Here is a 23,994-nt window from a genome sequence, read left to right on the forward strand (position 1 = left end):
ACCAGGGAAAGCACAGAAATCTACTCACTTAGATAGGATAAGGCAAACAGCCATGTCCCTCTCTGTGCAGGTGTACAGCACATGTAATTTAATCATTTACATTACTTATTGTGCATAAGATGTACCTCAGAGACACAAAAATGTTAACGAATTCTTCTGTTGTTTCTTTGAACAAAATTTTCACAATTATGAATGGAGATACAAAACTGTGGATGTTCCACAGCAGTTTATTTAAGCTCCAAGTTAGTTTTTTTAATTTAATGAACTGAATCTGGAGATTCAGAAATTCATAATTTCATTGTAAAATAATACATTAACATATTAACTTATATGACACACTGAGCTGCATACAGAGACAACAAAATGGCTGTTACACATTGAGTTTTAAACCAAAGCCTTCTTCAAAAGGAAAATATATACGCACACACACACTTTCACGCAAGCAAGCACACTTCATGCACTCATGACTGCTCATGGCTGCTCCAGCCAAAATGCATTCCGGCAGGAGTGGCCAGAGATAGTAGTCACATGTATGTGAAGTGTGTTTGTTTGTGTGAATGTGTGTTTTCTTTTCTGAAGAAGGCTTTAACTGAAAGCTCAAGGAGCAACATTCTTTTCATTGTGCCTCTCTGCAACTCAACGTATCATCTTTATGGTGAGTAGCAATCTATCCTTCTCATAATATTGTTGATATTCCAGCTTGGACTTTCCGTTGTTTAATTTAAATAAATATTTTTGAACTATGCAATGCAAATTTTCTCCAAAATGAATTCAGTTGTCATAAACAAACTGTAGTCAAAGCTCTCAGTTTTCCACAGCAAATGCCGTACAAATTACTGCGAATTAAAATACCTCTCCCCCCCCCCCCCCCTTTTCCCTTTCTATATCCTCCTTGGAAAGCACTAAACAACACTGATAACAAATTGACCACCATGCTATATGTAGGTAGGACTTCATAGGTACTGGTACTTGCCAACAAGCTAAAATCCACCAGGAATACTATAGCCCACATTCTGAATAAGGGTAAAGACAAGGTTACACATTTGAAATAGAGGTAAATTTATAGGATTTCTACAATCTAAATGGCAAATTATATCTAGGTCAATCAAGGAGAGCTATAACTACTACACTTACTGACCATGTTAGGAGTTGGAGACTGATAAAGAAAGATTCTACCTTTGCTGAACGTGCTCTGAATAAATGTCATTCTTATGATACTGAATGTGATGTTCTCCATAGAGGAGCTAAATGCAGAAAACTAACATTACTTAGAATTCTGGCTATTAATAACCACCCATCAAAGAATCCTGACCTGATGCCTATAGACCAAACACAGTTTTATTATTCACTATTACTGAAGAAGCAGCAGCAACTTAATGTTTTTCGTCATCATTAGATAATGTGCTTGTCATAACTGTTTCACACCCACATTACATTGTTCCATAGGCTCCTTTCGCTTCTCTCTGTGCCCCCCCACTCGATCTGCTTTCTTCGGCCTGTTCATTACATTCACCAGTTATTTTGTCCATCTAAAATAGTAGTCTGTGCCAATGAACAGTCACTTGCACATATTTTATGGCCTTATGCTTTTAATCTTTGGGTATACTGTAATTTTTTTGCTCAGAGCTTCTTTGTGAATTTCAATATGTTTTTTCAATAGATATTTAGTTGTAAAAGGACACATATTTTTGGAAAGACAAACTTTGTACAACTACAAAATTCCACTGACTTGTGGATTATCTTTTTAGACTTAAGTTACCCGAGGATGGTCTGTAAAGCTAAAATCAGTTCATAATGAACTATACAATATACATTATTGTGGAATATCAATATTGTGTACTTATGTTTTTAATATGTTTGGTTTTTATCCTAACTCATTCAAACTCAAGGAAGTGTACACTAAGTCTGAAAAAGAATAAGAAAAATATTTGCATGCCAAGCAGCTATAAAGCACATACAAAAGTTATATGGTCAATAAACTTTTGGAACTTGACGTTTTCACATATGGTAGAATTGGAGGTAAGGAGTGGATGAAATGGGCTTTACAATGATTACATAGCAAAGTTTCCCAGATTCATTTTCCATTTTACCCCCTTATGCTGTGTGTCTTATCCCTTGATCCTGGGTGACTTCCCTCAAAATACCTATTTTACTTTGTTCCATTTTCCATCCTTTCGCACACAAAGGGAACCCAGAGTTTAAGAGTAGTGTATAACACAAATTATTTCCACATGGGTAGATCCAACTACACATAATAAGCAGTATTTTTCTTTTCTTTTTATTTGGTTGTTCCTATATAGAAAAAGTCTCCCAAATGAATCTACAACCCAATATAGATAGAAAAACCTGTTATGCACCAAAGAACAACAGACATAGGCATGGCTAAGAAATACCACAAAAACTTGCTTTCAGAACCAGAGGTTCTTTCATCCAGTAAAAGAATTGTAGGAAAACATGGTAAACCTAAACCTAGATGTTCAGTCAGTGACTGAAAGTAAAGTTCAAGGAAGAAAGGGAGATTGCAGTCCAATGTCCTGTTGACAACATGGTCATTAGTGACATAACACAAACTCAGATTATGGAAAGATGGGGAAGGAAATCAGCCATGACCTTTTCAAAGGAACCATCTGAACATTTTCTTGGAGCAATTTAGGGAAATCATGAAAATAAACTAAATTCTCTCAAATGCAAGTCCAGTGCATTAACAACTGCACTATCTCTTGTAAAGCCCAATATGTTACCATGTGCCAACTTCATTTCCCAGTAGTTTTCTATCTAACACAAATATTTATTGTGATAATATATTTATACAAATGGTAAGAAATAACAATGTACAAAAACAGATAGGTATAATGAATTTGACATAAAAATACCATATCTGTATCAAGAAAATTTAGTCATAGAAATGCTCTCTATTTGGTGCCATGTTCATCTTTTCATATAAACCATTACTGAGGAATGTCTGACAAACAATATTTTGTTAATTTCTCCCTAAGTTGATACCATAGTATCAGCTGCTGATAAAACTATATTAGTACTACTACAAATAGAAAGTATAAGCACTGCATGTAAAACTATTTTGTAGTTTCAATAATTAAATATATGATTCCTAACCCTGAATTCTTGTATTCACAAAGAACTAAGGTTCAGGACATGTTGGTTTATGTTTACCATAGTTTACCTGAAAAACATCAGGTTAACGCCAAGATGGTTTCTTAGACAAGGCCAAGCAGAGTTTCCTTCTTCATCCTTGTTTAATTACACAAGTGTTGCATCTCTAGTATCCACGAAGTCAAAAGGTTATTAAATCTCAAACTTGCTCCATTCCATTTAGCTCTATGTTATTTAGTTTCCACACAACACAACCAAACACCAGTGACCCTCATCACTTTCACAGTGGCTGCACATTTTCAATAATTATTGTGCAGCTATGAAGCCTAAGACTAAACAGTTCACTGTGTGTATTTCTGTGAAAGCTTTTAGAGGTTTGTGGGTTACTTCACTGTCCTACATATAGTTTGGCAGTTAGGTCTACAATGACACTAATATTTCTCAAACACATAACTGATACCAAAATGCACTTGCCTCTTGCAAAATTCACAAGGCTTTTAGAATTGAAGGTAAACTTACTTCTGTCCTTATGGGAGCTGTCTCCATAACCAGGTGGTGTACGGGATCCGGGAGAACCTTCTTCATCTTGACCAGGGACCAGCAGTTGATTTGATGATGGTGACTGCTGCTGTTGTTGTTGGCGAAGAGAGAATGGGGATGTGCCGGTTGAATGTCGGCGTGACTTACGTCGTCCAGTAGCTGGTACTGACTCTGTCAAAGCTTTCCGCTGCCGCAGTGTCTTCCTACATATAAAAAATAAGGCAAAGATATATTTTTAATCCATAATGTGGACAACATAGTGCATAAATATTGTATATTATAGCTCACTTTTCTTGACACTCTCACATAAAAAATTATTTAAAATATATCTATACAAGCATTATTAATTTAAAAAATGGAACATAAGCAACACAATATGTTCCATCACTATACAGTGATGGAATGCCTCCTTCATATGATGAGTGGTTACTGTGCTAATTAAATTAGTTATCCAACAATATAAAATCTGTTTTCTGGCCAGGAACAAATGAATCCCCCAACCCTTATGAATACAGCATAAAACCCGGGAGAGGGTAGGGTCAGAACTCGTAGCAGCTGCCAGCCTGTCCCCAGTGATGGGGAATCCGTCCACAACCCGCTGCTCGGCAACATCCAGATGGAAACACAACAGTTCGTCCCATGTGAAGGCGAGACAGAGCATCAGCATCAGCATTTGCATGCTGAGCCGTTGGCCGGAAATGAATCTCATAATTGAAACGAGACAAGTAAAGAGCCCAACGCTGGAGGCGGTGTGCAGCCTTGTCGGGAAGTGACGTTGATGGATGAAACAAGGAAACAACTGGTTTGTGATCCGTAACAAGATGAAATTTTGAGCCATAGAGAAAAACACCAAACTTATGAAGAGCATAAATAATGGCCAAAGCTTCTTTTTTAATTTGAGAATACTTTTGTTGGGCACCCGTGAGCGTTTTGGAGGCATAAGCAATGGGTTGTTCCGAACTGTCAGAAAAACGGTGCGCAAGGACTTCACCGACCCCGTATTGAGAGGCATCTGTGGCAAGAACAAGATGTTGGCCAGGTCGATAAGTAGCCAGGCACAGGGCCTGTTTCAGCATAGTCTTCAATTTCTGGAAAGCCGCATCGCATGACGTGGACCAGTGAAAAGGCACGTTTTTATGCAACAGGCGATGCAACGGCTGAGCCACCGAAGCCGCAGACGGTAAAAACTTGTGATACTATGCTATTTTCCCCAAGAAGGCCTGCAGTTCCTTAACAGATGTAGGGCGAGGAAGGGCATCGATCGCAGCGACAGTTTCCTGAAGCGGACGAATACCATCCCGAGAGAGTTGAAACCCCAAGTACGTGCTAGATGCCTGAAAAAATTGTGATTTCTGAAGATTACACTTAAGACCGGCAGTCTGTAAGACATGAAAAAGTGTGCAGAGATTTTGAAGATGTTCTTCAGTGGTGGAGCCAGTGACAACAATGTCGTCCATGTAATTGGCACACCCAGGGACAGGGAGCAATAATTGTTCCAAGAATCGCTGAAAGAGAGCAGGGGCACTAGCAACCCCGAATGGCAAGCGTTGGTATTGATAGAGGCCGAAAGGCGTGTTAAGGACCAGAAACTGCCGGGAAGCAGCGTCAAGAGGAAGTTTATGATAAGCTTCTGACAGGTCAATTTTAGAAAAATACTGGCCTCCAGCAAGTTTAGTGAACAGTTCTTCAGGGCGGGGCATAGGGTAAGTGTCGATGAGGCATTGAGCATTTACAGTGGCTTTGAAATCGCCACAGAGACGAATATCACCATTTGGCTTAGCAACGACAACAACAGGAGAGGACCACTCACTGGAAGTGACAGGAAGCAAGACCCCTGAAGTAGTGAGACGATCCAACTCCCGTTTCACCCGATCACAAAGGGCCACAGGAATGGGCTGAGCCCGAAAAAACTTAGGCCGAGCAGTGGGTTTGAGCGTGATATGAGCTTCAAAGTCATTTGCACGGCCTAACCCAGGAGAAAAAAGGGATGAAAATGTCGTCGACAAGGAATCCAGTTGAGCATAAGGAATAGCATCAGAGACAATACTGACAGAGTCGTCTATGGAGAACCCAAAAACACGAAAGGCATCGAAACCAAAAAGTTTTTCTGCGTTGCTCTGGTCAACCACAAATATGGGAACAGTGAGAACGACGGATTTGTAAGGTACCTCAGCATGAAACTGTCCAAGAGAGAAATCTTCTGTTTATTGTACGTCCGTAATTGCCGAGTGACAGGTGACAGGAGTGGAGAACCCAACTGAAGATATGTCTGACAATTAATTATAGTGGCAGCAGAACCGGTATCCACCTGCATGCGAACATCTCGACCAAGGATTTGGACAGTGAGGAATAACTTCCCTGAAAGGGAAGAAGTGCAATTGACAGACAACACAGAATCAGAATCAGCGTCATGTTCATGAACATCACGTATGCGGTCGGATTTGCAAACAGAAGACACATGACCTTTCTTTTTGCAATTGTGACACACAGCCCAACGTTGGGGACAATCCTCATGTGAATGTTTCGTAAAACACCGCGGACATGAAAGAAGTTGCCGGGGGTTTTGCTGCAGTTTCTTAGCGGGTTGTTTACGGTTAGGCCGAGGCTGCGCGTGGGAGCGCACTGTGGCCACGTTGGCCGGCGGGGCCGCGCCGCACGCGTCGTCAACAGTGCCCAGAGGTTGTATTTCCCCGACATCACTCCACGCCTCTATTTGCGCACCAGCGGCGCAAGAAATTTCAAAAGACTGTGCAATGGAGAGAATTTCATCTAGAGTCGGATTTGCCAACTGAAGGGCCCGTCGCCGAACTTCTTTGTCGGGCGCCGACCGGATAATAGCATCCCGTACCATGGAATCGGCATAGGATTCTTTGAAGTCAGTAACAAATTGACACTTTCGACTGAGGCCATGAAGTTCAGCAGCCCAAGCGCGATAGGATTGATGTGGCTGTTTTTGACAACGATAAAAGGCAACACGAGAGGCTACAACATGCGTTTGCTTTTGAAAATAGACAGACAGAAGTGAGCACATTTCAGCAAAGGACAAAGACGCAGGATCCTTCAAAGGAGCCAATTGCGACAACAACCAATACATTTGAGGTGAAATCCAGGAAAGGAACAGAGACTTACATGGTTGTTCGTCCGTGACATGAAATGCCAAAAAGTGCTGTCGAAGACGTTTTTCATAATCAGACCAGTCTTCCGCCATCTCGTCGTAAGGAGGAAAAGGAGGTATAGCCAACGACGAGAAATGCCCCGCATTTGACGCCGCGACGAAATCGCGAATCACCGCTTTTAGAAGCATTTGCTGTTCAAGGAGATTTTGCAATAGTTGCTCGACAGTAGCCATGGAAACCTGTGGGTCAACGGTCAAAAGGAAAAATCCCATCCTCGTCACCAATTGTTATAACGTCATGTTTAACACATATATTTCAGAACGACACAACACATGTAAGTCACAGAGTAAGTTGACAAGCAAGACACATGTACACGTTAGCATTTGAATGAGCACTGAGTCCCAGTCTAGCGGCCACTGCTTGGCTGGCCGCTTAGGTGGCGCAGCTGCTGCACGGCTGGTAGACAGCGCCACACGTAGAGGACGCGCGTAATTGCGCGGCGGCGCTTTGAATGATCGGCGAGACACAACATATTTGTTCTGTGTTCATCTATGCATCGTAATTTGCTGCTTAAGGTTGTCCCTCTTTTCCATGTGTACACTGTTCCTATAGAAAGAAACCTTGGCAGTGGGTTGATGACAGGTACAGGTGGACAGGTGTGGGCAAGTGACTGATACATAGTCAGTCCTGATGCCAGGCTGTAGCATATGTGTTCATACTTGCTGAGCGCACGTGGGTAGGAGTGGCCACTTAGATCTACCTATATTTGTCTTCTATTTCTCATGAAACTTGCTGGAGTTCTTAGTTGGTAAGAACACTGTCTGCAGCAGGCAAGGTTCCAAGATTGACTCCCTGTCTGACAAACAGTTCTCATCTGCCATAAAGTTCTGACTAATTATCTATTTCTATAGAAACTATAGTAGAGAACTAGACATTTATAGCATGAAGAACCAGGCTTCAATAAGAAGAGGCATCTGACTATTCTGTCTCTTCTTTCACCCAGTTTAATTTTTTTATGGAAAGAATAATAGAAACCCAAAAAACACACAAAAATTGTAGATTTCATTGAACAAATGCATTACATAAGATTTTTGATGATATTATAGTCTCTGCAGTTTCAGAAAAAGGATGTATTATGTATTTTGGCTAATTCCCTGGGCAGTTATGATCTAGGAATGAACAAAAACAAAATCAAAAAGATGGCAAAAGAGCACTTTGACATGCAAGTGAGATCAAGCATTAAGATAGGAAATACATCTACATCTACGTGATTACTCTGCTATTCACAATAAAGTGCCTGGCAGAGGATTCAATGAACCACCTTCATGCTGTCTCTCTACCGCTCTACTCTTGAACAGCACGTGGGAAAAACGAGCACTTAAATTTTTCGGTGCGAGCCCTGATTTCTCTTATTTCATCACGATGATCATTTCTCCCTATGTAGGTGAGTGCCAACAGAATGTTTTCGCAATAGGAGGAGAACACTGGTGATTGAAATTTCATGAGAAGATCCCGTCACAATGAAAAACGCCTTTGTTTTAATGATTGCCACTCCAATTCACGTATCATGTCTGTGATACTATCTCCCCTATTTCACAATAATACAGAACGAGCTCCCCTTCTTTGTACTTTTTTGAGGTCATCCGTCACTCCCACCTGATGCAGATCCCACACCGCACAGCAGTACTCCAGAATAGGGCGGACAAGCATAGTGTAAGCAGTCTCTTTGGTAGACTTTTTGCACCTTCTAAGTATTCTGCCAATGAACCACAGTCTTTGGTTTGCTCTACCCATAATATTATCTATGTGATCATTCCAATTTAGATTATTTGTAATTGTAATCCCTAAGTATTTATTTGAATTTACAACCCTCAGATTTGTGTGACTTGTGAGGAACTGTGTCGAAAGCCTTCTGGAAATCTAAAAATATGGAATCGATTTGACATCCCCTGTTGATAGCAAATTTGTGTGACTTATTGTGTAATCGAAATTTAACTGAGTTCTTTTAGTACTCATGTGGATAACTTCATACTTTTCTTTATTCAGGGTCAATTGCCACTTTTCGCTCCATACAGATATATTCTCTAAATCATTTTGCAAGTCGTTTTGATCATCTGATGACTTTACAAGATGGTAAATGACAGCATCATCTGCATACAATCTAATACAGCTACTCAGATTGTCTCCTATGTCATTAATACAGATCAGGAACAATACAGGGCCTATAACACTTCCTTGGGGGACGCCAGATGTTACTTCTGTTTTACTCAATGACTTTCCGTCTATTATTACGAACTGACTTTCCGTCTATTATTACGAACTGACTTTCCGTCTCTTATTACGAACTGTGACCTTTCTGACAGGAAATCACGAATCCAGTCACTGAGGTGATACTCCGTAGGTGCGCAGTTTGATTAGAAGACACTTGTGAGGAACGGTGTCGAAAGCCTTCTGGAAATCTAAAAATATGGAATCAATTTGACATCCCCTGTTGATAGCACTTATTACTTCATGAGTATAAAGAGCTAGTTGTGTTTCACAAGAACGATATTTTCTGAATCCGTGCTGACAATACTGAAGCAAACAAATAAATAAAGATGGCTGCTTCAGACAATACCCTAAGTTATACTAATAAATGTTTGGTGGGTATTAACAGACCAATCACAGCAGTCAAACCAACCTTCAAAAATAAAAATGATTTATCAATGAACAACACTTTAATATAGGAGTAACTAAAGATTAAGTCAAGATATTAACTTGAAAGGATTTATCTATGGTCATGAAAGAGGAAAAACAGAGATGTATATAAGTATGTATGAAGGAGTCACAAAAGCATCCAGTTTGAAACAAAATCCAGTTGGCAAATATTAAAAGAATTAAACAAAAAAAGGATACAGATTGAAATCTTCCAAAAGAAAGACTGCATTATTTGGACATCTAATGCAGCATACCAAACTCATAAAGAATATCTTTGCAGTGAAAGTTGTAGGAAAGTAAACAAGAGTTAGGCTCAGGACATCCATATTACAAAAGTGTGATTAGTGGAATGAATTGCACAGCTACAACTAAATGGTACAGATACTGAGAGATAGAGAAGTATGGTTATATCAACAATATCATAAGAGAATATCAACAGTGATAGAAGGGAATGATATTTATGATGATTTCTTTTTCAAGACTATTCTGTGTTATTAAAATCATAACTGTTTATTACCTAATGGCATCATCCAGTTGCTTCAGTGGTGTTCCCTTCTCTTCTCCATCCTCATGGTGGAGAACTGCCTCATATATTTGGAACTGACGAAGAAGGTCCAAGTCTGTTCCTTGCTTCGACATGTACCTGCAAATGTTCAGAATTCTTTGTCATGGAAGTAAAAAGAAAGAAAGAGAGAGAGAGAGAGACATTTATAATTTTTATGATGTGCAACATTACTTTTTTATTCATTATTTATGAGACACATTGAATTTATAACAAAAAAATGGAAGACATTAACTTTCCACATCCTATTCATCTAGTCTCCCTAGGAAAAGAACTATTAGTTCGTAAAACTAGGATAGTGTATCACAGTATTTTCAGTGTGCTTTTCTGCAACTCTGCTGGTCATCTTAACGGTGAGTAGTAATCTACCCATTTCGTAATACTGTTGTAAGTTCTACTTATCAAACAATGGAAAATCCACGATGGAATGTAACAATACAAGAGAAGGAAAGTTGCTACTCACCATATAGCTCTCAGGTCCACACTCCCATCTACATTATTTGTGTCTACTGTCTTGTCTGCCACCAAAGGACACATCGATGAAGTTCTGTCTTCCCTTTCACTATTTTGTACTGTTTATCATATGCAAATGCTGTTGCTCCTTCAGTGATATGAGCTTGGAGCCCCATGCCTTGCCGAGTTGGTAGTCAGCATGTCTATTGATCAGGTTTTCCCCCTGCTTGGTTGCAGTCACTTCCTGGAACCTGGAAGTCTGTGGATTCTCATATTATCATACTTCATATAGTGCTTGTACTGCAGACAGCAGCACTCAGATACTGAAGATTTACTGAGTTGTCCTAGCCTAGTGTGGTATTGGTGTTAACCAATACATCTATCTTCCACTGTTCAGGTTGTTTTGCCAATGTATGCATGCTACACTCTGAAAGAATGTTGTAAACACTTGGCTTTCTAAGCCTAAGTTGTCCTTTTCGTAGCCACATAGGCTGCACATCTTGGTGGCTGCACATGTCACACATTCAATGCCAAATTTGTTTAAAATACTGTTGGTCTTCACAGTGACAGCCTCTACATATGGTATACATGTTAAAACCTCTTTGTCTGTCCTCTTCTGTTTCTTCTTTTTCTTTGGAATGTGACTGATGTAGTGCACATTCAATTTGGGCTATGCAGTAGCCATATTTGTGGAAGACTTCACACAAATGCTTTAATTCAGAGGCCAAGCTTTTTCATCTGATCGGATGCATGCAATATGGGTCACGGTCCTCAAGACACTACTCTTCTGGGCATGATGGTAGTAGCTATCAACCAGGACGTACTAGTTAGTGTGGGTTGGTTTACAGTAAACTTTGTGCTCAAGTGACCTATCTGTCTTCCACCCCACCAGGACATCCAAGAACAGCATCTGTCCACCTTTCTCCAGTTTCATAATGAATCTGGCATTGGGCGGGAGGGGGGGTGGGGGGGTGCATTACCTCAGATGAAAGAACTCACTGAGCTTCCCCATTCTATGGGGCCACGTCACAAACATGTAATCCACATGCAAAAGAAACTGGATGGTCTGCAAATGTATGAGTCCAAAGCTGTTTTCTCAGAGTGTCCTACGAACAGATTCCCCATCACTGGAGATAGTTAACTGCTCTTAGCTACATCCCACATAGGTGGGTGTTAACATATGCCTGGACAGGTCCGTCATTTCATGGTCAAACATTTCACTTGTCAGTTCTATCAGATCCTTTGGTGGCACTCTGCTGAACAAATAAACGACGTCAAAATTGACCATTATGGTAATGTCTGAAATGTGTAGGTCCATCAGACTTTGTGCGAAGTCTGTCAAGTTGTATACACGGTGGCAGGGTTTCCATACATAAGGACTCAGCAGTCTTGAGGAACCTGACAAGCTGAGAGATTGAGGCACCTATATTGATGATTATAGGGTGTAATGGGATGCCCTCCTTATGCATTCTCGATAGAAGATACAACCTAGGTGGTACTGGACTCCATGCCAAAAGGTTTCTGATGGTCTTCTCTGGTATTCCTGATGCTGAGAATTGTGCTGTTGTCCTCCTGTAGACCTCATTTGTAGGGTCACTCTGTTGCCAAGTACAAGTGTTACCTCCTGCCCCCAGTAATGATGCACTCGAAGCATTAAAGGGTACGCTTGCATCAGATCTCAGCCAAATTCTTATTCAACTACTAATTACCTCATAGAAAACGTCCAAAATGTGGGATTGTGCCACTAGCTCAGAATGTGGGGCATTGTCTTGCACCAATCATATATTTTTCCACACCTTGTTCACTGTTTATTTTGCCATATTTACCCAATTATAAGACAAGGTTTTTCCCAATTTGTCAGTAAAAAATGGAGGGTCATCTTACTTTTGCAGATTAAGTTATTGCTGCAGAAGCTGATGTTTTTATGTTGTTTAATAGTGTATGTAGGTTTAAAAGGTTCAAATGGCTCTAAGCACTATGGGACTTAACGTCTGAGGTCATTAGTCCCCTAGACCTAGAACTACTTCAACCTAACTATCCTAAGGACATCACACACATCCATGCCCGAGGCAGAACTCGAACCTGCCGGTGTAGCAGCAGCGCGGTTCCAGACTGAAGCACCTAGAACCGCTCGGCCACAGTGGTCGGCTACGTAGGGTTCATCTTTAGGCCTCAGCAAATGATACTCATGCTCGAACAGGCTAAGATTTGCAGATACGCCAAACTGCTCCATATTGTATCGATGTTGCTCAAACCATCATGTGCCATTTCACTCCTGCAGCACTAGTCCACAGGACATGCTAAGAACTATGAACTAGCCACTACAACAGTCTATTGTTCTGCTTAACATTTGGCAACTTTGTGAAACACAGGAAGAAATAGCACTACATCCTATAATCTTACAAACTCTTGCTGTATTTGAATAGTTTTGCAAAAAATGCTCTCATACATATATGGATATCGTGAACAAACATAAATGCTGCATTTTATGTAAAGGTAACATTAAAAAGCAAAAATGTTGCCTTTCAAAAAACAGTACTAGATTCTGAACCCAGCTCAATATTTCATTAGATTACGAGAGACTGTAATGATTTACAAAGTGGGCTGCAAATGAGAAATTTGGTTGCTGTTCATGTATTAGAATACTGGGGGAAAAGGATACCCACTTTCAATCAGCTTTAGAACATGATGGTGACATTAAGATGAAATGAGAAGGAAAATTAATCCAGAATGAAATGTCTAACAAACAAAATAAACCATATTTAACTTACTCATCGTTGTTGTGAGACTAAATGACAGTGACAAGACCAGTCATGGAGACGGTACGAACAGACATCAGTAGATCACAGGATGAGTGAAAGCTCAAAAATTGGACTGAATTATGATTGTGATCTTTAATTTATGTATCAGATGCTGTTGTTATATATGACTTGCACCCTAAGATATTGCAGTCTGCATTTCACACTTGCTTGCACAGCACTATGGGCTTGACTGAGAGCTAAATGAGAGTGGGAAGGGGGGTAGTGAGTGGGATGCAAATTACAGCACATTGCTAATCAGGTGTACTTTGGCTTTTTAGGAAAATCTAACATGTATGAACTGCAGTTTGCTTGAATCCATTTCTAGTCGAAACCGAATTAACTTTAAAATTGGACAAATATTTGAGAATAGTATTAATCTCTGCGGGAGACAGTAACAGTCTGGATAGGAGCCAGTGGTGTACTTAGGTAGGTGTTTTATGCTCCAATGTTGTTAATGTTCACCATGGTGTATGATGGGAACAAAAAAGGAATTTGCTAGCTGCTGGTTCTACATAGTTTGGAAGTTTGGAAGCAAGAGAAACTGTCACAGCCTCACATCAGCAGAGAAGCGAAATCCAATATGTATTCAGATAAAAGCAGCTGTATTCTCAGGTCCGACAGTAACCTCATAAATCACAACATATTCAGAAGAAACAGCCAAATATTAGCAGCAACCAGGACATATATTTCACACCTTTGCTATTAGGATGATGATGATGATGATGATGATGATGATGATGATGATGATGATGATTAAAAACAGTGATACCACAGATGATAGGGTTAGTAAGTGGAAAATGTAGAAAAGAAAATGCTGTTCAGTAGGACATATGACAACACAACTTATCACTGTATTAGACAAAGCAATAATCAAGGATTGTGTATGGGCTCACAATTGTAAAATGACAATGGAACGGTACAAGACAATTTTATTTGTAGTTGGTGCATTTTATACACAGGTGCACCTGCTTGAGGGCTAATAAATGAAACTGTGCAATTATGCTAATTTTATATTTTTATTAATTGTAGACAGACTATACACTGCACAGCTTACCACAACATCTTGAGTTAATCAGCATGAAAGCTTGGAATTACACTTTAGTTAACATCAAGGGTTGAAAAAAATTTAATTTTGTACTGCAGAAAATTCTGTGAATGACAGGTAATTTCAGAGAGTCCAGTCCAGCAATATTTTAAGGGCTAGTCTAATTCTGGAGAGCAGAATCAGTTTGTGACCATGCCAGGAACAGGAGCCATATTACTCGGCTTGGATAACCGGCCACCTGTTTTAGTGTGAACTTGGAACTATTCACACCTACATTTATTTGTGGTTTCACAAACAGTTGGATCTTTTATTTACTTTCAGATGGTTGATCAGTCAAGGCTTTTGATTATTTGTGTTTGCCTCTGTTGTGCATTATTTCTGTGGTGTAAAAAACAATTGGGGCTTGTATTCCTTCTTTGTTTGCTGAACTATGATTTACTGGACACATTAGCACTTGGAACTTTGAAATTTTACAGCATTATCTACACTGTATGGGGCTCATGTATTAGTCTAAGAACTTAAACATTTTGTTTTGCTTTGCTGTTAATATCTGTTCAAGCTCACAACAGGCACAAGTGAAAAGTGAAGAGGTAAAAAATCAGCCAAACAGTCACAAACAAAGGTTTATTGGCCCTTGACATAGGTCTGATATTTGTAAAAATATCTGCTTCAGAAGTAGTGGGCCTTGTTACATCACATTAGATTAGATGAAGCTGAGTGGCTCTTGTCATATACAAAATTGACAAAATAAGAATTTTACGAAGCTGTGGCTTTACATAGCAGACAGATTACATGTGCCATGCTGCAGAATGAATGCTCACTACTATATGTCCACATGTAGAGGCTCCTGTCAACATAAAATTGTAATAGGCATCACAGGATAAAATATTTGCATAAGTTACTTTTACACAATGTCAGAGACTAAGGCCAGCTGCTACAAGTGAAAAGTATTTATGGAAAACTTTTATTTTTTATGACCAATTTGTCTTGAGTAGAGAAATTTATAGTAGTTTGCCATGTCATTATTATTTACTTGTGTGCTTACAGAAAATTGGGTGCAGTTGATTTATTAACTGAACTACAAGTAAGAAATGCAACCAACTCCCTACACAACATAGAGCCAAAGATAGAAGTAAGTTCAGCCATATCCTAGAGGGCAGCATAAATTATTATTATCAGCGTGGGTGGTAACACTGCAAACTCCTTAAGTTGTTTGCACATTAGTTCCAGCTTCTCTTAAACCTCTCACCTGATTTGGCAGATCTGACTACAATTAGAGTCATCTACAGGAAAATGAGAAACGATAGTGACACGTGGAATGCCCTTTGCCACATACCATAAAGTGGCTTCTACAGTATAACTATAGATCTGGATGTAAATGTGGATAAAAATCTTGAGGGAAACCATATATAGTGGTTTGTAACTGCAACTTTAGTTTCATTCCTGTTATATTTTTTTGTTAGTGTGAAAATCTGTTATCTGCAGTGAAGATAAGACTCTGACTGCAAAATTTTGTAATTGATACAATTGAAGGTCTCAACACAGTTGTAAACAATGCCAACAGGTTAATATACACTGTTTTTTCTTTCAACTAGAACTCAATTCTCCCTGTAGAGAATCCTTTACAGAAAGCAACATTAGATGCTGCCACTAAGTTATTGGTCTCAAATGTAGGTCTCTAAATCAATAATAGCTTACATTTCCTTGAAAAATAGGAAAAAGACTGGAATAAGCAATATAAATAAGTAATTGTGGGTTATTTGTATAGCTACCACCTATGCAAATTCCAGTAATTGGAAAAAAGCATGTGTGGCGGCATTTCTTAAATTACCTAAGGATTTTCTGTCCTTGTCTTATTCTAAAATACATCCCTCCCTTTCATAATGTGAATCTGGAATAAGGTGCCATTAACTCAGGATTTGTTTCAGAGCTATCACCCTAAGAATGATGTTGATGTTTTAACACCACATACGATTTGACGTATTGCCTGTTGGCTTCTGTCTCAGGATCTTTGGCTGACATTTGTTTAATGATTTTCCTGACATTTTGCCAGCAGGAGTAGCTGGCATTGTCAAAGATTCATCCTACATTGCTGGCAGCAGACTAGAGTCAAGCCCACAGCCTGAGATTGTATGTACCTGTCGTGCCAATGTCTGAGGCTTTTCCCTGGTTATTGATACTGTAGTTCTCCCCTTTGTACATGCAATGGTAATTTGCTGCAGCTTAGGAATCCAGGAATCATCTGTCTTATGTTTCTTCCTCCTTGTTGAACGTTATTGTCATGTTTTGAATTTCTGTGGCTTCCCCAAACAAATCAATACAGGTGTGGTAGCTCTTGTCCATGGCTAGAAGCCCTGTGTTGGCAAATTGTATGATGTGATCAGTCTTACATTGTGCATTGTTCTGACATGGCCAATTTCTCCACTTGTCTGAACCTATAATATTGTTTGTGTTCAGTGATCCTGGTACTGGTGGATCTTTCAGACATTCCAATATAGATTTTTCCACATCTACACAGTATGCGATACATTCCTAAGCTGTGAGTGGTTCCATTTTGTCTTTTGATGATCTGAGCCATTCTTTGATCTCCTTGGTCTGTTTGCAAATAGTCTTTACATTGTGTTTGTAGAAGTCATAGAAATTTACAAACATGACAATAGTTTCAACAAGAAGAAAGAAAGCCTCAGGGTAAATGGATCCTGTATTCCCATGCTACAGCGAACAATCATTCCAGGTATCAAGGAGAGAAACATAGTGGTGATGACCAAGAAAAAGCCTTCAGATATTTGCGTGACAGCTACTTATAATCTTAAAATACAGGTCCAATTCCAGTCTACCACCAGCTATGGGAATCTTTGAAAATTGCAGCCACTCCTGCTGGTGAATCATGTCAGGAAAATCATTAAACAAACTTCAGCTTGTGCTCCCAAGATGGAAGCATACAGGCAATACATCAGCAAGTGCCCATGAAAGCCTCAACATATGATTTGATGCACATTATTATTTCCTCAGTAGCTAAAATGGCTCTCAGCACTATGGGACTTAACATCTGAGGTCATCAGTCCCCTAGACTTAGAACTGCTTAAACCTAACCAACCTAAGGGCATCACACACATCCATGCACGAGGCAGGATTTGAACCTGTGACTGTAGCAGCAGCGCGGTTCTGGACTGAAATGCCTAGAATTGCTCGGCCACAGCAGCCGACTCAGTAGCACATAAGAAGTTGCAGTAATCTTTCTTTCTCTCCCCCCCCCCCCCCCTTCCCTGTCAGTTGGCAGGATCACACAGCATATAACTTTAAGGAATAACCTATAGCTTTTTGTTGGAAAACTACTGCCTAAAATGAAATTCAGTATTTATGAGATTTACAAAATGTTTTATGTACTCTCTCATATATTGTGTGCTAAAGTAAATAATAATAATAATACATAAAACTACGAAAATCTCCACTTGTGTATTAGGAAGATCTTCATATGTATAGAAACAAAATGGCATGCAAATGTTTTGGTTGTGTAATCGGTAGTTGCTTATGAGATATAACATAGACATAGAAAAGAAAACCTTTTTTCCTACATATATGAAATAACGAAACCTTACCTCTGTATTACAGCTTCAATGCCTTGTTCCTCTAGGGCATCAACCTGATCATAATATGTATCTTGATCAGGAATACCATTCAGTGTTTTGTTTATTAGTGTAGTTGCATATATGAGAAGTTCAGTGTCAGCTGTGTCAAAATCCTTCAGCAATTTTATTATGTTACTCCAGGGAAGAGCCCCTGTAAGAAAATAAAGAAGACATCACAAATGAAAATATGGTGAGTAGTTAAAAAACCTGTTACAAATGCAGTGATATGCATCCACATATTCTTCTTACTTTCGATGGCCAATTTAATTTTTTACTCAAATGTTGAATTTATAGGTGAACCACAAACAGAGAGTTTATGCATTAAAATGTTTTACAGAGCCAAGATTAAATTAATTCATCTGTTAAGTGATGTGCAAGACCCATAAAAAATCACTGTGCCATACCTAGACCACCACTGTACAGCCACTCTAGCGTCTTTTTTTTGTCACAAAAATGAATATTTTACATCTCTGTGTTGTGTTTAGGAAATATCTCATGTTCCTAGAATGAAATTTTTCACTCTGCAGCAGTGTGCGCACTGATATGAAACTTCCTGGTGGATTAAAACTGTGTGCCGGACCAATACTCAGACTTGGGACCTTTGCCTTTGATGGGCAAGTGCTCCACCAACTAAGCTACCCAAGCACAACTCACGACCTATCCTCACAACTTTAATACCACCAGTACCTCGTCTCCTATCTTCCAAACTTCGCAGAAGCTCTCCTGCAGACCTTGCAGAATTAGCACTCCTGGAAGAAAGGATATTGTGGAGACATGGCTTGGCCACAGTCTGGGGGGTGTTCCCAGAGTGAAATTTTCACTCTGCAGTGGAGTGTGCATCGATATGTAACTTCCTGGCATATCAGTGCACACTCTGCTGCAGAGTGAAAATTTAATTCTGGAAACATCCCCCAGACTGTGGCTAAGCCATGTCTCTGAAGTAGCCTTTCTTCCAGGAGTCTGCAAGTTGTTCAGGAGAACTTCAATGAAGTTTGGAAGGTAGGAGACAAGGTACTGGTGGAATTAAAGTTATGAAGACAGGTGATTAAGTAATGCTTGGGTATTATAGCTCAGTTGGTAGAGCACTTGCCACGAAAGGCATAGGTCCCGAGTTCGAGTCTCAGTCCAGCACACAGTTTTAATCTGCTAGGAGGTTTCCTATCAGAGTACACTCCACTGCAAAGTGAAAATTTCATTCTGGAAACATCCCCAAGGCTGTGGCTATGCCGTGTCTCTGCAATATCCTTTCTTCCAGGAATGCTATTTCTGCAAGATCTGCAGGAGAGGTTGGTGCAGTTAATTAATGAGAATATTGCAGATGGGTGTGGGGCTACACAAGTCCAAATACATGTTGTCATAGGTAGGAGGATAAGGCCTGTTTCAGGATAAATTATGACAACAGGTTCCCCTCCCTTAAAAGTGTCTCAACTCGTTTAGAGACTTCTTCAATGTGTATGTGGAAGGTAGGATGTATGTATTAATCAAAATGTGCAGTCTACTAAGAACAAAGTACACTAGCCTGAAGATGAATTAAAGTCTTTGAACAGTATGGTGGTATGCATTACACAACCTTGGTGTGGGTAATGGTAGGATTATTCACTGAAAAATTCCTGTAATAGTTGGTGTTACAGCTGTACCTTTTTTTACACTGAAATCATGTGATAGGTGTACCTGCTTAAAGGAAGATCCTCTAACAAAGGTATCACCTTCACAGGCGGCCAGGTATCCAAGTAGAGAAGGAATTAGCATATTTCATTGTAATATAAGAGGTCCTACAGATAAAACTAGTGAATTGCTTATATATGTTGACTCTGACATTACTGGTATATCGGAGCACCGCCTAAATAATTTGACAATTCAGAGGCTTCCTTTAGCTGGATACAGATTAGCTGACTGTTTTCCAAGGAGTTCGTTGTGGAGTGGAGGAGTGACCATGTACATAAAAAACAGTATTCCATTTGAGTCCCTAGTAGTATCACAGTTCTGTACTGAATAGGTATTTGAATGTTGTGCAGGGACAGTTGAATTTAGTGAAACTAAACTTCTAATTGTTGTTGTTTATAGTCCCATAACTCTGACTTCAGAGCATTTCTGCTGAAGCTAGAGAGGGTTCTTGGTTCACTTTATAGGAAGTACCAAAAATTAGTTGTATGTGGTGACTTCAATATTAATTTTGTATATGATCATGAAAGAAAAAGGGTGTTGGTAGATCTTTTAAACTCATATGATCTGAAGCAGACTATTTTTTTTTTGTCCCCAACCAGGGTGCAGGGGAGCAGTACCAAAGCCACAGACAATTTTTTTATTCACTCTTCATTACCAGATATGCCTTCCGTTACTAAAAGGGTGAATGGCTTTTCAAAGCATGATGCATAAATTTTAACATTAAAAGGCTTTTGTACTCAAACAAACATAACATATAGTTACAAACTGTGCAGAAAGCTAATACAATGGCAATAGAGAAATTTTTAAACCCCGTTAAGGAACAAGAGTGGCAGCATGTTTACAGAGCTGATAACATATATGACAAATACAATGCTTTCCTTAACACATTTCTCATTTTGCATTAGAATGTTCTAAACAGGGTACTAGCAGTAAAAGGCAGCCTGGGTGGCTGGCTAGTGGGATAAGGACATCATGTAGAACAAAGTGGGAATTATATCAAAATTTGAAAGTAATCACAATCAAGCTACAGTAGCCCATTACAAACAGTATTTTAATGTGCTTAAAAATGTTGTTAGGAAGGCAAAGAGTATGTGGTAGCCAAAGAGAATAGCAAATTCACAGGATAAAATTCAAATCATATGGTCCATTGTGAAGGAAGTGTCTGGTCAGCAGCATAAGGTCGACAATATAAAGTCAGTTCATAGTAAAAGTATTTCTGTACTGATAAGTCAGATACATGTACAGTATTTAACAATCATTTTCTGAGCTTTGCTGGTGAATTAAATAAAAACTTAGTTTCTACAGGGAACGATCTAACTCTCTTGGAAAATGCCTTTCAGAGATTGATGTCTGAAATACTCCTCTGTGATACTGACAAGGGGGAGATTGATTCAATAATTAAATCACTGAAGACTAAGGACTCTCATGGATATGATGGAGTGCCTAGCAGAATACTGAAGTATTGTGCTGCACATATTAGCCCTGTACTTAGCCATATTTGTAATTTTTCCTTTAAGAATGGTCAGTTTCCTGAATGATTAAAGTACTCAGTAGAAAAACTGCTTTTTAAAAAGGGAGAAAGGGATAATGTAGACAATTTTGGACATATTTCTATGCTATCAGTATTTGCTAAAGTTATTCAAAAGGCAGTGCATCTAAGGAAAATTGATCATTTTATATCACATAATTTGCTATAAAATGTACAGTTCAGCTTTAGAAATCATTTAACAACTGAAAATCTATATTCTCTTTTCTCTGCGAGGTACTGGATGGATTAAACAAACGGTTTCGAATGCTAGGTGTAGTTTTTGATTTACCTAAGGCATTTGATTGTGTTGATCACAAAATATTGCTCCAAAAGTTGGACCATTACGAAATACAGGGAGTAGCTCACAATTGTTTCACCTCTTACTTCAAACACAGACAGCAAATGGCCATTATTCACAGTTTTGAGAATGGCTGTGATGTGGGATCTGAGTGGGATATGGTCAAATGGTGGGTGCCCCAAGGATCAGTGTTGGGGCCACTCATGTTCCTTATTTATATAAATGATATGCCTTCTAGTATTGTGGGTAATTCTAAAATATTTCTGTTTGCTGATGACACTAGCTTGGTAGCAAAGGATGAGTGCAACATTGGCTCTGTTTCAAATAGTGCAGTTCATGACGCAAGTTCATGGCTTGTAGAAAATAAACGAATGCTAAATTACAGTAAGACTCAGTCTTTACAGTTTCTAACACACAATTCAACAAAAACAACATTTTAATTTCAGAGAATGGGCATATGATCGGTGAAACTGAACAGTTCAAATTTCTAGGTGTTCAGATAGATAGTAAACTGTTGTGGAAAGCCCACATTCAAGATCTTGTTCAAAGACTTAATGCTGCCATTTTTACTGTTTGAAAGGTATCTGAAGTAAGTGACTGTTCCACTAAAATTAGTCTACTTTGCCTATTTTCATTCGCTAATGCCGTATGGTACTATATTTTGGGTTTAACTCTTCCCATTCTAAAAGGATATTTTTGGCTCAGAAATGAGCAGTTCGAGCAGTAAGTGGTGTGAGTTTGCAAACCTCTTGTCAACCTCTGTTCACTAGCCTGGGGAATTTGATACTGGCTTCCCAATATATATATATATATATATATATATATATATATATATATATATATATATATATATATATATATATATATATATACTCTTTACTGTCATTTCTTGTTAACAATATCAGCTTATTCCCAAGAATTAGCAGCTCTCACTCCGTTAGTACTAGGTAGAAATCCAATCTGCATTTGGACCGCACTTTCTTAACTTTTGTGCAGAAAGGTGTGTAGTATAGTGCTGCATCCATTTTCAATAAGCTACCACAAGAATTCAAAAACCTTAGCAGTAATCCAAGCATTTTTAAATCGAAACAAGAGTTTCCTCATGGGTCACTCCTTCTATTCTGTTGAGGAGTTCCTTGAAAAATTAAGATGATTCCTACGTTATATTGTTGACTGTGTTTACTTAAACTTATGGCTTGACGTTTGTTGGGTTCATAAACATTTTATCTCTCATTACTTTTATGTTGTAATTTCATGTACTGACACATTCCATGACCTTGAAGATTTGCTCCTATGCAACTAGAAGTTTAAATTAAAAAAAATAAAAAATAAACAACAAAACACTGCATAAACTGACTGTCTGAAAAGTTCTGAGACTGATTTTCTCCCTGGCGTGTAAGTGACATCAGCAAAGTAACTACGGCAGCAGCTTGTACTAACATCTGGAAACAACATTTGTGCACATGGGAAGAGCAGGAAGTGTTAAGAAGTGGATCTGTGTCCATAAAGTGTCTTTGTGGCTGTGGCACAAACCACTACAGAAGCAACATCTCTAAATCAAGAATTCAAGATATTATCCAGAATGTTTTCAAGAGGAGAAAAGTGTGTGCAAAGTTTGTCCCACACACCTTGACTCCTGAACAAAAACAACAATTTGATAGAAATGCAAAATGCAGGCAATTCGTTTCTGGAAAAAATCATCACAGGTGACAAGACTCCCCCCCCTTCCCATGGCTGGATGTAGTCCTGTGGAACGGCTTGCCATGCCATTTCCACCTGGCGCCTCAGTTGGACCAGCGTTCGTGCTGGACGTGCAGACCGCGTGAGACGACGCTTCATCCAGTCCCAAACATGCTCAATGGGGGACAGATCCGGAGATCTTGCTGGCCAGGGTAGTTGACTTACACTTTCTAGAGCACGTTGGGTGGCACGGGATACATGCGGACGTGCATTGTCCTGTTGGAACAGCAAGTTCCCTTGCCGGTCTAGGAATGGTAGAACGATGGGTTCGATGACGGTTTGGATGTGCCGTGCACTATTCAGTGTCCCCTCGAAGATCACCAGTGGTGTACGGCCAGTGTAGGAGATCGCTCCCCACACCATGATGCCGGGTGTTGGCCCTGTGTGCCTCGGTCGTATGCAGTCCTGATTGTGGCGCTCACCTGCACGGCGCCAAACACGCATACGACCATCATTGGCACCTAGGCAGAAGCGACTCTCATTGCTGAAGACGACACGTCTCCATTCGTCCCTCCATTCACGCCTGTCACGACACCACTGGAGGCGGGCTGCACGATGTTGGGGTGTGAGCGGAAGACGGCCTAACGGTGTGCGGGACCGTAGCCCAGCTTCATGGAGACGGTTGCGAATGGTCCTCGCCGATACCCCAGGAGCAACAGTGTCCCTAATTTGCTGGGAAGTGGCGGTGCGGTCCCCTACGGCACTGCATAGGATCCTACCGTCTTGGCGTGCATCCGTGCGTCGCTGCAGTCCGGTCCCAGGTCGACGGGCACATGCACCTTCCGCCGACCACTGGCGACAACATCGAT

The 23,994-nt window shown here is 39.7% G+C and overlaps 1 protein-coding gene across 7 annotated transcripts in view; it reads right to left on the reverse strand.

The window, feature by feature from the left end:
- The window catches only part of LOC126259290 (FH1/FH2 domain-containing protein 3), a 690,456-nt gene that overhangs the window by 128,272 nt on the left and 538,190 nt on the right, over positions 1 to 23,994 (reverse strand). For all 7 annotated transcript variants that reach the window (XR_007546495.1, XM_049955939.1, XM_049955941.1 and 4 more), the window contains 3 exons: positions 17,925 to 18,105; positions 9,982 to 10,107; positions 3,631 to 3,854 (listed from right to left, as the gene is read on the reverse strand). Coding sequence is in view for 6 of the 7 variants with exons in the window: in XM_049955939.1 (XP_049811896.1) it covers positions 3,631 to 3,854; positions 9,982 to 10,107; positions 17,925 to 18,105 (531 nt within the window). In the remaining variant the exon portion in view is untranslated. The remainder of the gene's footprint in view (positions 1 to 3,630; positions 3,855 to 9,981; positions 10,108 to 17,924; positions 18,106 to 23,994) is intronic.

The sequence above is a fragment of the Schistocerca nitens genome, chromosome 5 (genome assembly GCF_023898315.1).
Source record: "Schistocerca nitens isolate TAMUIC-IGC-003100 chromosome 5, iqSchNite1.1, whole genome shotgun sequence".
Lineage (NCBI taxonomy): Eukaryota > Metazoa > Arthropoda > Insecta > Orthoptera > Acrididae > Schistocerca > Schistocerca nitens.